This window comes from Pagrus pagrus (assembly GCF_965226575.1).
Source record: "Pagrus pagrus genome assembly, chromosome: 18".
Lineage (NCBI taxonomy): Eukaryota > Metazoa > Chordata > Actinopteri > Spariformes > Sparidae > Pagrus > Pagrus pagrus.
In genome coordinates, this window is record NC_140202.1 from 23524162 (window position 1) to 23540669 (window position 16508).

The 16508-nt window shown below is 40.7% G+C and overlaps 1 protein-coding gene across 3 annotated transcripts in view; it reads right to left on the minus strand.

Moving 5' to 3' along the window:
* map4k5 (mitogen-activated protein kinase kinase kinase kinase 5) overlaps positions 1-16102 on the minus strand; it is a 31239-nt gene extending 15137 nt beyond the window's left edge. For 2 of the 3 annotated variants that reach the window (XM_084381549.1, XM_084381547.1), the window contains exons 1-12: positions 15672-16102; positions 15009-15255; positions 10396-10453; positions 4668-4758; positions 2500-2564; positions 2343-2398; positions 2215-2262; positions 1417-1459; positions 1237-1309; positions 616-747; positions 326-388; positions 159-240 (exon numbers count right to left, since the gene is read on the minus strand). In XM_084381549.1, the coding sequence (XP_084237675.1) occupies positions 159-240; positions 326-388; positions 616-747; positions 1237-1309; positions 1417-1459; positions 2215-2262; positions 2343-2398; positions 2500-2564; positions 4668-4758; positions 10396-10453; positions 15009-15116 (819 nt within the window). In that variant the 5' untranslated portion in view covers positions 15117-15255; positions 15672-16102. The remainder of the gene's footprint in view (positions 1-158; positions 241-325; positions 389-615; positions 748-1236; positions 1310-1416; positions 1460-2214; positions 2263-2342; positions 2399-2499; positions 2565-4667; positions 4759-10395; positions 10454-15008; positions 15256-15671) is intronic. The other variant, XM_084381548.1, reaches the window with a different exon arrangement.
* Positions 16103-16508: the final 406 nt, after the last annotated feature.

Sequence of the window (16508 nt, forward strand, 5' to 3'; positions counted from 1 at the left end):
CATTAATCATCAGATTCCTGGACCATTAGGAGGCGACACCTTTCCTCAGAGACATGCACTGTGTTAATGATGAAAGAAACTATCTTTTGAGAAGCAGCAGAACTGTCTGCTTCTTCAATCAGTTTCAATCTTTGTCTGTGAGCATTAAGATTTATTACCGATAGAAGTTTTTCTGCAGTGGGTCTCTTCTTTGGGTTCTTTGTCAGAGATACTTTGACAAAGTTATGGAAGGCGGTGGACCTGGAGAACAAAATCACTGTTTTAATACGATCGCCTTTATTTACGTAATCCCAGAATGGCACACTGAATAATCTGAGTAACTCACCATTTGTTTTTGTCTTTTAGCTTCGGAGGCTGGAAGCTGCTCTTCGACATCAAAAACAAAGCTCTACGGAAGAACAAGAAACATTGATCAAGACTGGTTTAGACAGACTTAACTAAATTGAAATGGCCTGCAACTTCTTCTAATATAACCCTAAACATTTTTTTTTCAGGATGACCATTCAAACAACCAAAGACGTGATCAAACATGAGAGCGCAGACAAGAGCTTAAAGTAGCCCAAGTATCATCTGAGGAAGCTCTGACTGGTCGTTTTTATGGAAAGTGGAACATACCTCATTGGATGTAGGTCAAACATCGGAGGCTGTAGCTCGGCCAGCTCTATGGACGTGATGCCAACAGCCCAGATATCACACAGCTGGTTGTAACCACCATTCTTTTCCACTGCCGCTACTTCTGGAGCCATCCTGCACAAATTCAGGACAAGAATTGAGGATGACATATCAAAAAAAACATGATGAAAGGTTGAGAAAACCACTGAAACTAATGAGATTAAAAATGCAAATGATTTTAGGTCAGAAAACATGTCTGAAAGAGGCCTTGCACTTCCTGAAATAAACTGGCTCTTCTAAGATAATTAGTCATCCTGGAAGTGGAGGTGATTTTAATAGTCAGGATCAGCAGAGGTGCCAAGGACTCAGTGTCTCACTCACAAACACTTCGGCGGCTGTGGGGATTTGAACTTGTATCTTTAAGGTGACGCACGTCTCTAACCACCTTTTCACCACAAACCAGATTCTATTAGATAAAATGTAGTCAAACAGACGGTTGACTGGAAAATGTCTCAGTATCTGATTGACAGTATTGAATCAATGCATCTCTGACTAAAACTGGAGCCTATTCAACATGGTCTGTCAAAGGCAGAATGGCTTATTTGATGAGGGCGACACACTCACCAGTAAGGTGTTCCAATGAAGGACTTTCTTTTGGCAATCGTGGCTGTTATTTTGGCTGCGACTCCAAAGTCAGCTGTAACGAGGATTGACAGGGCCTTTCAGGTTATGTAATCCACATACGACTGAACACTACAGAGGTGTTCAAGTCCTTGAGAATTAAGACGCTAAAGAGCAACTTACCTAACTTCACATCTCCGTTGTCTGTTAGAAGGATGTTGGCACCCTGTTAAAAAAAATTTCATTAACACTTTTTTTCCCCTAAAGAGCACACATTCAAAAGACAATCATATTTTAGTTTCATGTGACTGATGCTTGAAGCACTGAGGTGAGCTGTGTTGTCAAACTGGTTTATAACAAAGTCCTGATCACATGTTCACGTTTCTCAGTAACATCTGGTCTTGAACTGCCGCTCTGTTACTGATCTGACTGGCAGTAAAGTTGCACTACTTTTTGACAGCTCAATTCTGTGTTTCTGTTGGCTGTGAGTGACACTGTCTCTGGTAGCATCCTGCGGTGAGAGTAGAGGAAACAGGAAGTGCTTGCTGCGTAGAGCTGAGTAAAGATAATAGGTCCAGCCCTGACCTTCTGTGATAACACATGAGAGTGAGGCTTCAGACTTTGTGTGTACACCGGGCACCATCAGCTTCACTTCAACCTCAAAACCTCACTAAATGACACTATTGGCCGCCGCTTTAAAATGAGAACATAATGAGGTTACGCTTTCCTGTGACTTGAGTTCACACCTCTGCAGAGCTGCTCCATCAGAGAGGTGTCAGACCTCTGGACTGCAGGCTGAGCTACAGCTGCTTCTTTTAGTCTTCGTCTTTAATGTTTTGAGCTTTATATCTTATAGATTTGAGTGCTAATCTGTCTGTGCTGGCATGAAGCAAAGTATCTAGGATTGATACATGTCAATGGGCCTGATGTGAATAAAATCAAGGCGAAAAGAACTAAAACAAAAGATAAAAGATAAGATACCTTGATGTCACGGTGCATCTTGCCCTTGCTGTGGAGATATCCCAAACCCTGGAAAGGAAATCAAGATGTTTTCTGAGTTGAGTTCAAACTGAAACTTAATTCAATACAAGATTTAAAAGTGTAATCACCTGTATGGTCTCTCTGCAGACGTACGCTATCTGAAGCTCTGAGAGAGGTCCCGTCACTATAACAACACAATGCAGTCCATGTTTGCAGGGTAAGGATTGAGGCAGAGATGGATTTTACGATGTATGAACAGTTCTTAAAACCCTTTTTATGACTCACCATGATAAATGTCTTGCAGAGATCCTCCACCGCAGTACTCCATACATATCCAAAGCTTCTCTCGACTGATGAAATCAGAGAAAATTAGTTAGGATCGGCTGCTCTGACGGTTAGCAACACACACTAACAATCATTATGGGGGTCGTTACTTAAAAAATGTAATGTATGACACATAACCTGCATGTTTCTTAAAGTAAGGCATTGCTATTGCTTTTGCATTACTCCACAGCACCATCTGAGATGCACTGTCACGAAATTGACAACCAAGAATATGGGTAGACACACCAAACCAACATCCAAGAGGAGCAACAAAGTCTGACTGTCCCATCACCTCATGTCGCCTCTCTCTCTGCCAGAAAGATGCACTGGAACACATCGCAAAGACCATCTGCCTTATATACACCGATCAGGCATAACATTATGACCACCTGCCTAATATTGTGAAGGTTCCCCTTGTGCAGCCAAAACAGCTCTGACCTACCAAGACATGGACTTAAGACCTCTGAGGGTGTCCTGTGGTGTCTGGCACCAGGGTGTTTTATAGTGGATTCTCTGGGTCCTGTATGTTGGGGGGTGGGGCAGATGCTAGATCAGACTGGGATCTGGGGAATTTGGAGGCCCAGTCAACACCTTGAGCCCTTTATTGTGTTCCTCGAGCTGTTCCTGAGCAGTGTTTGGGGTGTGCCAGGGCACATTGTCCTGCTGGGGGGCCACTGCCATCGGGTAGTGTTGTTGTAATGAGGGGGTGTACTTGGTCCACAACAGTGTTTGGATGGGTGGTGCGTGTCAAGTGGCATTCACATGAATGCCAGCACCCAAGGTTTCCCAGCAGAACATCGCACTGTTGCAGATGATCAATGTTATTCACGTCACCTGTCAGTGGTTTTAATGTTGTGGCTGATCGGTGTATATATTGAGAATATGTCTGATATAAACAAATGGCACTGGTGAAGAGGCAGTGGGTAAAAATAAGGAGAAACCGCGTTAAATGGGTTATATCATGGCTCATGAGACAGGCTCAAGGGGCTTTCCCTTTCTTCCATTTCTCTTCACATGTACTGATTCACTTAGCTAGACAACTAATCAGAGCTATTTATCTAACCGACGTGCTGAAAAGCTGCCAACAACAGCTGAGCAGTGCCTACACTGTGGGACACACTGCACAAACTAGGACCCGGGGCCACAGACATCACCAACATTGGCTGACAACTGACCATCGGCCTGGTGTATGAGGGTCCTAAAAACATTCATCCTTATACCCACATATCAGCCCCTTTTCTTTTCTGCTCTTTAATAACATAATACCACAAAGCCGACAGCTATAAACTCAAGTCAGATAGTCCAGCTTTTTGGGCGCGCTAGTATTTTGACGATTGCGAAACAATTAATATTGAGTTTATGGCGTCTGTAGTTGAGTGAACTGGATGACACAAGAGGGTTGACTAAAAGAATGATGTCATCCTTCTGACAAAAAGCTAAAAATAAAACCTTGTGACTGTGATCAAACTGTGACATTTGGCCAGCACAGTTGATACCGCGCGCTGCCCCAGATACCCGATCACATCTGTGCCACTTTTCACACCTTTCATCTGGACATGGAAATGATTTCAAGTCAGGAACTTCCCCAAATAAAAATGTGGTTCTTTTAATACAATTAATCTAGTTTTACAATAATTAATGCATGGTGTGTTGCTCATTAACATTTTACAGTAACCATTTGCGCGCGGTGTGGCGAGACTGTACCAAGACATTCCTGCTGGGATTAGACGTTCATCTCTCTGGACTAACAGCCATATAAAAACAGATCACAGGCTCATATTCCAGTTAAACCTGCTGGAAGTCGGAGGCAGTGGTGGGCGGACCGGCACTACTTCCTCTCAGATAGCAGCCACAAAACATAGGCTGCATTAAAACATGAGCGCTGCATCCTGGCACTGAAGGGCCAAGTCAGCACCAGTCAGCCCGGTTCAATAGTTTGAGTCATACTTTCACACACACAGGTGTGACTAAGTAATTAAAGACGTCATGTGAGTTTCAGGCAGCGGCTCATTTAATGCTTTTGACAGTAACATATGAATTCCACGAATGTAAGAGCTCAGACTGGCTGTGAAAGAGGAGAAAATACAGTGTAAAATGACAAAGCAGGAGTATTTTAAGCTGGCTCTTACCAGAGGTAGCTCCCAAAGTAGGCCACAATATTGTGGTGCATGCATTCCTTCACCATGAAGATTTCCTGCTGTATGATGGAAAAGTCATCCCCTGGAAACCGAGGGAGAAATCACACAGACACATGGACAAAAAATTATATTTTCATTTTCTGTGCAGGGGCTTTTTCATTTCAAAATGAGATATTTTCCATTTGGATATAAACACCTCACAAAATGATTGCAGGCATGAACACTACAACATTTGGGGATAACAATTTGGGTTATGATTCATCTGCAAAACCCACAAAAATAAAATTTATGTTTCTGACACGAGAGCAAACCTTGAATTTGAAACGTTGACAAAAATAACCACTCAAAGCATTTCAGATGAGGCAAAGGTTGTGTACGACTTGAACTTTTAGGAAAAAAACCCTCAAATCTTTCCTTTTAGTTTGCCAAACTCAAGACCACAGAACAAAGTCTTCCCATAATCCCCCTCTGAATATACGGTTCAATATCAAATACAGCAGATTATAGGACAGCCAATCACAATAGAAGGAACACCTTGTACTTTTAAATTTTATGTGGTAGAGGCTGATATCCAGGCTGCTTTCCAGTTCAGCAGAGCACTCTAACACATCCGACCAGTAGGAAGTAAGAAGACAAAAATATGTAAGCCCAGCTGCTCCCAATTGTGCAGGGACACGGCCCTGGAATACATTACCAGGAGGTTAAGATCTACCAGACTCTGCCAGCTTCAGCGCTCTATCAACAAGACCGTCATTAAATACATCAGTCCAGACTAAACTCCTTTAATGATACAATCTCTGTCAAATCATTTATATTGTTCCTCTGCACATCTATGTTGCATGTAAACGAAATTGTTTTGATGGTTATATTCTGTCATAAAAAAAACAAACAAAAACAGCTGTCTCACAAAACAGTCTCGCAAATTTTGGCTACTACAGCAACTGTAGCCTCCCTGACCTGGATTTTATACATAGGTCCAGACACTGTACCAGGTGGTTTGTGGTCCAGCCTAATTTAAGTGGTACAGTACAGGGGCACTTGAACTGTGGAAGAAAACATGATAAATGGAGAAACATCCTGGACCACAGAGGGTTTTTTTTGAGTGCACAAACAGTTTGTACCCAATGAGGCGACTGTTGAACAGCAGGCCTGTTTTTCAGGCTGTCTGGGAGGGGTTAGGCTCTCTCACGTGAGCGTCTGAATTAAAGTCTGGTTGGAATGTCAACACGTGCATAACTGTCCCGATAAACAACAAACCACAGTAGCTTTTCTAAAGTATCCTCAGCTACTGATCTGAGTATTTAGTGACATTCGAAGACATGAAATATTGTCTAAACAACACAACACAAAAACTTCTATGTACTTGCATTTATGGAGACCATTAAGTGTTTAATATATCACAAACATCACTTTTCTTTTCATTTAACACAGGTTAATCAGATAACTCTAAGAGGTAGGGTATCCCAGGTATCCCTTTGACTCACCGACCGCTTTTTGTGGACTGATCAGCTGAGCAACCTGTGAAGCTGCTGGTCAAAGCAAAAAGTTTTACTGTCCACAAATCACTTTAAAAAAGGACTACAACAAGTAATGACTTCATCAGACTAACAAGTGTTTTCTGTTTAGCCAAAGCCTGTTTGAACTTCTTCTTTCAACTGAAAAACTTGCTTCATTACAATGAACATGGGAACTGTAGTTTATCTTGAGTCAACCTACACACGCTGTCCCGCTGCTGTAAATACTCACTAGACACTGGATTAGCAAAGGTGAATTAATTCACAGCTGAAACTAGTCACCAACAAATGCATCGTTTACCACAGTTTGAGTGACGGTTACAAAAAACTACAGTGTCTTGATTTTTTAAGAAAAAACTGAGCCTTTTGTAAACAAAACTATCGGTTACATTTAAAGATGTTCCTCTTCGGTGAGAACCAATGGCCATGCGGCTGGGTGTAACAGACAGTGAGGTGGTCAGAATGTATTCAGAGACAGACTGACACATGATTGATTTTGGTGTTTTCATGGGATTTGTTGACAATAACAAAAATAGAGAATATGACTAACCTTGTCCATAAATCAAAAGGAGGAGACATGTCACAAAAATATGTTTTAGCTTTGCCACAGCTGAGATATTGATTTGTCCAACTGGTTTTAAATGCAGCTGTGGGTACTACTTTCAAAATAGGACTTATAATAGCTTGATTCAACTTCCTTATTAAGTCATGCAAATGGGATTCCTCTTATTTGCTCAGTGCCTTGAGAACTGGTTTCAGTGATTTATTCCTACGAGCTAATCATGGCCATCTCTTTTTATGATTCTTGTTGCAGATGCTTGACAAGTTTGCAACAGGAATAAATCAAGCATGCAGAACAATGTCAACAGAGATTATGGTGAGTGCAAATATTATTCAGCTTGAACCCTGACCTCCTATCTGTTAATCTGTCTTCATTTCTTTTATGTTGCATACTTAGGATGTAGTTAGTGTTTCACAGAGGGTTACAGCTTCATTAAAGATGACATATGTAGAAATACATTTTTGAGAACTTGTTTGTTTGCACATAAGAAAATTCTTTAAAAGAAAGTAAAAGTCACACTTTTGGGAGCTCATTAATTATGTTACAATTCCACATGGTTGCATCTGTAATTACAGGGTTATTCAATTTGGTGTCATGTTCATACTGTTGATCACGAACATTTTCAAACATGTCTGTTGACAGAGAGCAAATGGTGCGAAAAGCCACAAAAATTTGAGCAAGGGTAATTTCAGTAACATGACTGAGGCTTGGTCAAACAAACAAACAAAAAAAAAAAACAAGATCGTGTTCTCTTCTTGGTGAGTTGAGGCCAAAAGAGTGAAGCCACTTCCTCCCAGAATGAACGCTTCCCTCCGCTCTCTGAATTTCCACACGCTCACACATCGCTTCAAGTTTCAACTCAGAGCGTTGGTGCTATTTCGACCAATATGGATTTATGTCAGTTTACCTTTAAAATTGCATCTTTGAAGGACAGAGGTTTATGGTTATTTCTAAAAATGAAGCCGTCTGAGGAAAGTTACTGCTTCTGTTCTGATAGGACAGCTTATAGAAAAAAAAATGCACGCAGAGATGAGAGACACTGATCCACACCCTAACGGCATGAAGCACAATCTCTAATGGAAACTGCCAGGAGGCTGGTGCCAACTTCTCACGGACAGTAACTCCAAAACAAAGACAAATTAATTGTCATAAAGATAATTATGGTGAGATGTAGTAATTGGCAATTAAGAGTTTGTACACTGCAAGTCTTCCATCAATGGTCAGTGAGTGACAACCAACACTCATTCAGTCTTCAGTAGTTGTTTACTGCCCAACTTATCACATTAAATTGCTTTGTTCCCTGCAGACACTGCAGCCAGAGGGCTTCACCACTCCTATCTCCTTTCTCTGCCTGTGTCCCTTTCTTCATACCAGCAGCACTCCTCCTCCTCCTCCTCCTCCTCCTCCTCTTCCTCCTCCTGGTCAAACCTGTTTGACTCTATAGTCCACCCAAAGCTGTTTACCTGAAGCACAGAGAGGAGTGACTCGTGCAAAAGCGGGGGTAAAGAAAATAGAGTCCTGCTTAAACAGGACGACCTGGGCTGGGTTAATCCTCCCGTCATCTTATAAAAAGATAAAGCAAATATGAACAGAGCAAATGTAAATGGAGTTTAAAGATGCTTATGGGAGGAAAAACCTGCCCAGGGTTATGCAACTGAATTACATATACGGGAATACAAGGACAATTTGTGACTAGAAAATCCTCTCTGTTAAACTTAACTAACTCTGCTCTAAACCATTTTTAAACCATTGTTGTTTGGACAAATCAAAACATAAAAAAAACACTCTGAAAAGTTGTCGAGGGGCATTTTAGAGAGAGATTGAGACTGATTGATATGTTTGTTTCAGGGCAGATACCAAGACAGATTGTTAATAATCAAGAAGACTGATAAACGATATTTGTAACATTTGCGGTAGAATAAAAATAACTGGGTTTCCATCCAAATGTATCGAATTTAAGAGGAGATTTTGTGAAAATGCTTGGATGCGTGTGAAGGACTTTTGGGAAGTCGTCGTCCAGCAGCACTTCACCCACAAACTCTGGCTCAAACATTTTCGGGTGTCAAGGGCCACATTTGAAGATCTGTGTGCTATAATCGGGCCATTTGTGGGACCACTTCTCCCGAGCCACCGACCACATCCGGGTTAGTCATGATTTATTCACAAAACCTGTTTCCACAACAAAAAGTCGCATTTCCTTTTATCGATACGCTGACAAATCCCCCCCCCTCCAAGCGTAAAAACTTTTTTGCGAATGTACTGCCTTTTTTCAAATTTCTGGCGTTTCCATCCAAGTATTTATTCGCAATTTTTGAAAATGCGAATGACAAAAGGTGGATGGAAACACAACTAGTGTTAACATCAAAGTTTAGAATATAAAGTGATGGATGTAACTACTTACAATTTACTCAAATACTGTTCTTAAGTACAATTTTGAGGTACTTTACTTGAGTATTTCCATTTTCTGCTACTTTAAACCTCCACTCCACTGCATTTATTTATTAACTGTAGTTACTAGTTACTTTGCAGATTCAGGTTATTGAGTGTTAGGCTATTACTTGTGACGCGTAACCAATCAGACAGTGTTGTGAGCAGGACATTGAGTGAGACCACAGAGTGGCAAACACAGCGAGAGAGAGAGAGGATGCTGCATCAGAGCCAAAGCAGCGCACTTTTAAATTAGTTCATTTTATCGGCAATTGGACAAAAAAAAAGCGCAGATACTGATAATCCAAAAAACTCTTGAATAACAGCTCTGATAATCCATCTATCTCTAATAAAATTAATTGTAATTGGCAGCCCTGAGGTGTGGATGAACCATTTCTATTCTCAAAAGTCATAACAGCAAGTAGCAAGTAAAATACGTCCCTTTCCCTTCTTCTGCCTTTTCTTCCAACTGACAGCTAAGCTCTCTGATCCTCTGCTTCACACACAGACACAGACACACACACACTAATCTGCCCGATCTCCTATATTCTGGCAGAATGTGTCTATGCTTTAAATAAGAGCTCAGGACCTTCACAGTCTCATCAGGAAGTTAAAAAAAAATGTTCGGAATGATCGCTTTGAACTTCCAGCTCGCACACAGAACAAAATGCCACCTGACCTGAAGTAATCAACACCTATAAATCTCAGACACAACCATCCCACAAGTGCCACATCCTCTCACTGCCAGCCTAACAGTAACACGATGAATGAAAAGAGAAAACAAACAGCAGTGAATCTCTTCCTTCGCTGACTGGTAATCAGCTGAGCTCAGTCTGGCTGCTGATGGCATAAAGCCCCCGTCGTAATCCCACTAATCTGGATCGCACTAACTCTGTCACTAGGTCACCAACAGCACAGACCCCAGAGCTGGGCACAGTCACTAATGTCCTCCTCTTCTTCCTCACATAAAAGATCTCACTTGTGGAAGAGGAAATGTGAAAATATATCTACGACAGTGTGTCTATGAGCACATAAATATGTGCAATCATGAGTATTGGCGCTGTACAACAATATTTTTCCTTTTTAGTACTTTTTGTGCATTCCATTCAAAACCCTGGAAAATTCCAGACTTGTTTTCCAGACTTCTCCATACTTTTCAGCCCAAAAAACAGCACTGTGATGAGAAAAACTGAGATAATGACAAGATCACCCTTACCTGGTTCCAACTTTATGATCTTCACAGCAGCGAGCTCCCCAGTTTGTATGTTTCGGGCCTGAAAGAGAAAACAGCACGATAGTCAGTGATGCTACAAATATCACACTATGTTACTATCACTGCTTTGCCTTCCACAACAAGTAATTTGATTAGTCAATCTACAGGAAAATAATCTACGTCAGTGGCAGTTTCACCTACATAAGCGTTAAACCAATAAGTGTCATTGGATGATCCTTTCGCCTCTGTGAGAACTGGAGTGAAAACATTTAACCGTGGGATACAAACGGCAGCACCTCCATTAGACCAATCCAACATCATCACATTCTCAAATTGTGGCAAACCAATCAGTCACCTCTGCTAAAATCAAACTTTAAATCTGCTTAGACAAGCATCTTCACCGAAGGTCATTAGGTCAACCTGTGGACATTGTTAGTCAGCAGCGAGAAGCTAGACAGTCAGTCTACAACTATGACAGTAAACCTTTAAATACTCTTGCTGTAGATGACTTATGATTTAGTCAATCTTCAAGTTACGTAATTTATTCATTCTTGAAATTCTTTTAGATTTTTTCTTCATATTTGTGCCGCACCATCCACATAGTGTGATATTTTATTATGCCAACAGCTGCATCTCAATGGCGTGAGATGTAAACACATGTCCGTTCATCATCTGTGAAATTTGTATCTTAAAGCAGGCAGCATTGACTTCTGAAACCAGGTCAAGACGGGATGCTCCCTAATCCGTGGGAGTGAAGCAATGGTACGAGCAGCTAAGTCAGCCGTAAACCATAAAACCCTCCAGCAAGGCCACCTTTCAACACAGGCAATGTGCTGCTGATTCACACACACAAACTGTTCACCACACAAAGCTTGAACTTGCTCTACCACACACACATAACAGAAAACCAGTTTACAAACACATTGTTGTATGTATGCGTATGTACTGTGCAAAGGCATATTTAGTTAGCCTTCAACTGTGGACAGAGTTTATTTCGGTGATGACAGAGTACTTTCTTGTGTCCTGTGTCTATCTTCACATTTCCTGAAGTTACTAACCTGAGAACTATACCCAAAAAGGGGAAGTTCTGAACTGACTGTTCAAATCTTTGATGCATCAACTTTAACAACCTGAAACAACCTTCGACTGTAAGAAGAAGCAGTCTGGCATAACAGACCTCTAAAGAGACGAAGTTTGACACAAGATCAATGGCCACGTGAGACTGACGGAAAAACAGGTGTCTATGTAGACCGAAGGCAAACAGGGTCTTTACAAAACCAAAAGTGATTTCCTTATACCTAACAGTTAACAACAAGGAAGTTGTTGCAAACTATGAAGGGGCTTATCGACATGTGTGTAGGATCCTTTGGCTCCTTCCTTCTAGAGCTGCACAATTAACTGAAATATATAATCGAAATTACAATATCCAAATTGCAAAAAGCTGCAGTTTTTTGAGTAAGCATTGACAAACAGCATTATCATGAAGTACTGTAGTGCTGCAGAGATGTCCTGGTCTACAAATCTTGTAGACGTAAGAAAACGTTTGTTTGGGATTGTTTGTTTTACATTAAAAAGGATGCTGAATTACTAAATATCTGTGTCCTATCAACTATGCAATAGAAATATTTGTTTCTTAACTAAATCTAATCAGGACAATGTAGTAAATCGCAATTATTTTGACCTGGATAATCAAACATTAAGTTTTCACCATCCAATGTCTAACGTCAAGTAAACCACTAAACAGAATCCTAGCATATAAAGGGATATTATAACAACACACTGCACTGAGAACCAAGGCTATGACACGATAATGAAGACAAATTAATCATTATCACCAGGGACAAAGAATATGTGATTCTCAAATTATTATAATCAGATGTAATGAATCATCCAAGGCGAGGAATGCTGTGCCCGTTAAAATTCAACTGAGCACAGAGTAAACTGAGTGGGCCAACAGGAGGACTTTTCCCAATTTGAGGTGTTTCCGCCGTCAGCGCGGCCCTGAACACACCCACAGTGAAACGCGTGTTTAGACAGGGGCCTGATCATATTTCAGGCCGCTGCAGCCCCGCAGCCTGCGAGCTGTGAGAGAATACCAGGCGCAGCATTCCACCGGTGGCCTGTCTGGGGGTGGGGGCTGGCCACTGAGGCTTTGTATGGAGAGGGACCATGACAGGCCGCCTGAACTATCACACCCTGGATCACATGGATCGTCTGTTTATCTGTGGCAGATGAATAAACAAGAAAGTTCTACAGCAAAACACACCTGCCAACAGACAGCAGGAATGATCTGTTTAAATGATCGTGTTTAGCTGAACAGTTTCTGTAAAGACTTTCATTTATCGCTTATCTCATTGAAAAAATGAGAAGTGAGATTCAGTAGCACAGTGCCAGCTGTCTCTCTAGCGCATGCCAATGAAGAATTGATACTCACACAGCCGTAGAGAAATATGTTTCTATGGATTTTATGATGTAATTTGCAAATTTCGAGCAACTATGAGAAAAAAGAAGAACAGAAATGTTTTACCCCTGGGACAGTAGTGTTGATGTGTAAATGTTGCTGTCTGTGAGTAGTGTTGCAGCAATGAACTGGTTTCGAGGGAAACCGTCAAATGAAAATTGACAGTTATTGAACTGTGTATATTTGCTTACCTACGATATTGAAATCTACGATATTAGTGCTATTAAATATATATATATTTCAAGTTCATATCAAGTTTCATGTCTGCCAGGACAAAATATTTTGTGAAATCATAGTAAAGTTCAAATAACCTCTGAAACAGTCCTGTGTTGGGCAATGTGTTTATTTGACTGTCTAAATGTTGCTGCGAAACTTCGAGGGGCTTCGAGAGTTAGCAAATATAGTACTTGAATGCTTCCTTGTTTTTTTAATAGATAAAAATGCTGTAGCTGATAGTCTGGCAACATGTAGCCTATACATGCATCATTGTGTCATCCATATTGAGGGTAATTTGTACAACTTAAGTTCAATAAAGGTCAATAAATAAATCACTTTGGGGAATCATTACTGCTACTTTGATAGATGAGTTAATATTGGCACTTTGGATTTGGGATGGGTAATATTGTCTCCGCCACAAAAAGAAAACATTAATGTGGATAAAAAGGACAAGCAGGTACAAGCACTCAGTGTTCACACAACCTGAACAGTCAAACAAGTTCAGAAAATTGTTCCAGTTAACCGTAACGCAGCATGCACAACCAGGAACAGACAACAGCTAGTAATATCACAATATTTACACAACCTAAATCGAGGGCTGCAACTATTGTTTTCCATTACTGATTAATCTGCAGATGATATTGTTGATTAGTTGACTTATTATTTCAGTATATAAAATTGAGAAAAAGCACATCATAGTTTCCCAGAGCACGAAGTGGCATCTTCTTATGGCTTGTTCTGTCTCACCAAAAACACGGTACACATACTTATGTACTGTAATTAAGCACAAGTCCTGGATACTTGCACTTTTAGTTGAGTATTTAAATTTTCTGTGACCTTGTACTTTAACTCAACTGCATTTAAGAGGAAGTACTGCACTTTTTTACCCCGCTTCCTTTAATCTGACAGATATACTTACTTTGCAGATGAAGATTTTTAAAGGTTCAGTGACCATATAAAATATATAAGATAAGATAATATAAAATAATTGTTATACAGTAAATTAAACCACCAAAACAAACATAAAATAGCTACAATCAGCTCCACCTTGACTAGCAACATTATAATCCTGCTAACATGCTAATACACCAGCAATAATAGCACGATAGTATAAAATAACTTTGAGAGAATACTTTGCCTGCTTATAGGGAACTTATTCTGCACTTTAACTTAATTACAACTCTGAATATGTGACATAATGTGCGATGAGGTATTTTGTAGTTAGTGGTGTACTTCTCCTCTACTCAGGGGTGAAGGAATGAGTTAGGTCATTTACTTACATGCACAGCAAATATTTGGCAGTAGATTGAATCAATTGCCAAAACTGTTGCAGATTTCAATCTGCTAACTGATTCATCAACTAACAACTGCAGCAAAGTAAACTTACGTTACATCTACCAGCTGATATATAACCCAAGTTGTTCCATGTGACATTATTGTAAGATAAGTTGAATTTTGATTCCCACCATTTAAAAAGGTGCAATGTGTAAGAATTGGACATCTTTCGAACTCATATCCAAACAAATAAAGGGCAGCATATCAGTAACCACTAACTGCTGCTAACTGCAGCTGCCGTTAGCTTGTTAGCTCAGGTAGCTGTGCAGCTTTTGGTCTGGACTGGGTGCTTGGTGTCCTATTATGAGGACGGATGGGCCAGGGCTAACTTGTAACTCTGTAATTTAAATATTAAAACTAGATTTTTTACACATAGCACCTTTAAATCTCTGTCAATAAGAGTATTTCTGCAGAAGACTCCAGCAGTGGATGCAAAACTTGGCCCTCCCTCAACAGCTACTGTCAAATGTGCTCGCCACATGTTATCATGACTTCCAAATCATACAACACTCTGCTTTAAATTAGGACGATTACTCATGTGATGGGAAGCCAAGACATGTCCAGCTCTGGTGACAGGCTGTGGGAACCCCAAGCTTCACTGTACCTTGTACACGTCTCCATATGTGCCACTTCCCACCCTCTGAATGAGCTCGAAGTCATGCTGAGGGTTCCTCCTCTGGATTTCACCACTTGGCCGGGGAAAGATATCCATGGTAGCTTGAACCAGACGATTCTTTACATTTAGTTGGCTTGATCAAATCTGGTGGTGGTGGTGGTGGTTTGATGAAGCAAAGATCCTGAATATGACTTAATCACCGTTACTCAGAGGGTCCTTCTCCGTGATCCATGTCCTGAAAGAGACAAGTGTAAAGTTTTACAAGACAGCCTTTACATAAAGTTAATTAAAAACTGCAAAATAGTAACACACACTTGATAGAAATTTCATTCAAGTGCGCCTAAAGCATCAAAACAGATGAGGACGTTGATATTCTGGCACATGTCCTGACATCTGTCAGCCCAAACTCAACTTACACTCAAATAAAAGTTGTTTAGAGCTCATAACAGAGTATGTAACAAACCGCTACAATAACATTAGCGTGTATATAACATTAGCACGACCAGCAAATAGCCGGAGCCAGGTCTGACATGACAGTTGAAATGGGTGAGTTAGGGGGGCTTAGCATCCAGGCAAGTCAGCTAGCAGCTAACGCTAGCTAGCAAATGTTAAGTTAGCTTCGCTGCTGGTTCCAACTTCAACCGTGCCTACCTTTCACAATGCAAACACCGTGGACGAGTACGTCTTGCATTTTAAACCAAGTCGAGATCTTTACCCTGTACGATGGCGTCGAATAATCGCAGGTAAAGAAAAGCAGCCCCCCTTTGTTATCGAGGAAACAGTAATAAACTTCAGTTGGCTGCTGCTGCTGCTGCTGCTGCTGCTGTTCACTCCGTCTCCTTCAGTGCAAAGGCAGCACAGTCGAGTTCAAGAATTCCAGCATTAAGTTTAGCCGTTGACATGTCATTTCCTCCTGCCGACAGTTTTAGAGAAGCCTCGGACTCGTGTGTATAATATAAGCGGTGAACTACATTAATAATGTCAAGTATTGCTCTTTAAATTTACTCCCAAAAATCACCCGAAAAAAAAGCAACAGTCTGCTGCTAATCTCTCTGGACCCGCAGTTACAGGATCCTGCTGCTGCGTTCACGAGCTCCTCGGAAAAATCTGACCCCTCACTAGAAAAATCAGTACAACGTCAAAATGTCTGGTCACACGCAGTCACAAACAAATTACAACACGACGCGTATAACAACAAGTATACTTTCTTAATCTTCGAGGTTAAATACAATTGAGTAAAAATGAAAGCGTTTCTCTCTTAAACGTAGTGGAAAAGAAGTTTAAATTCTTAATCTTCAGTGTAAGTAGTAAGTAAAGTTGTACAAAAAGGGATAAGTAAATGTACTCAGTTACATTTCACACCTGCTTTTACCTGAGTAAAGAATACTTACACCACCGCTACCAGTATGAATCAGTATAAAGAGCGATGCATCTGGAAATTCCCGATGGTACGCGAAGGCAGCAGTTGGTCCCAATCTCTTTGTAGTT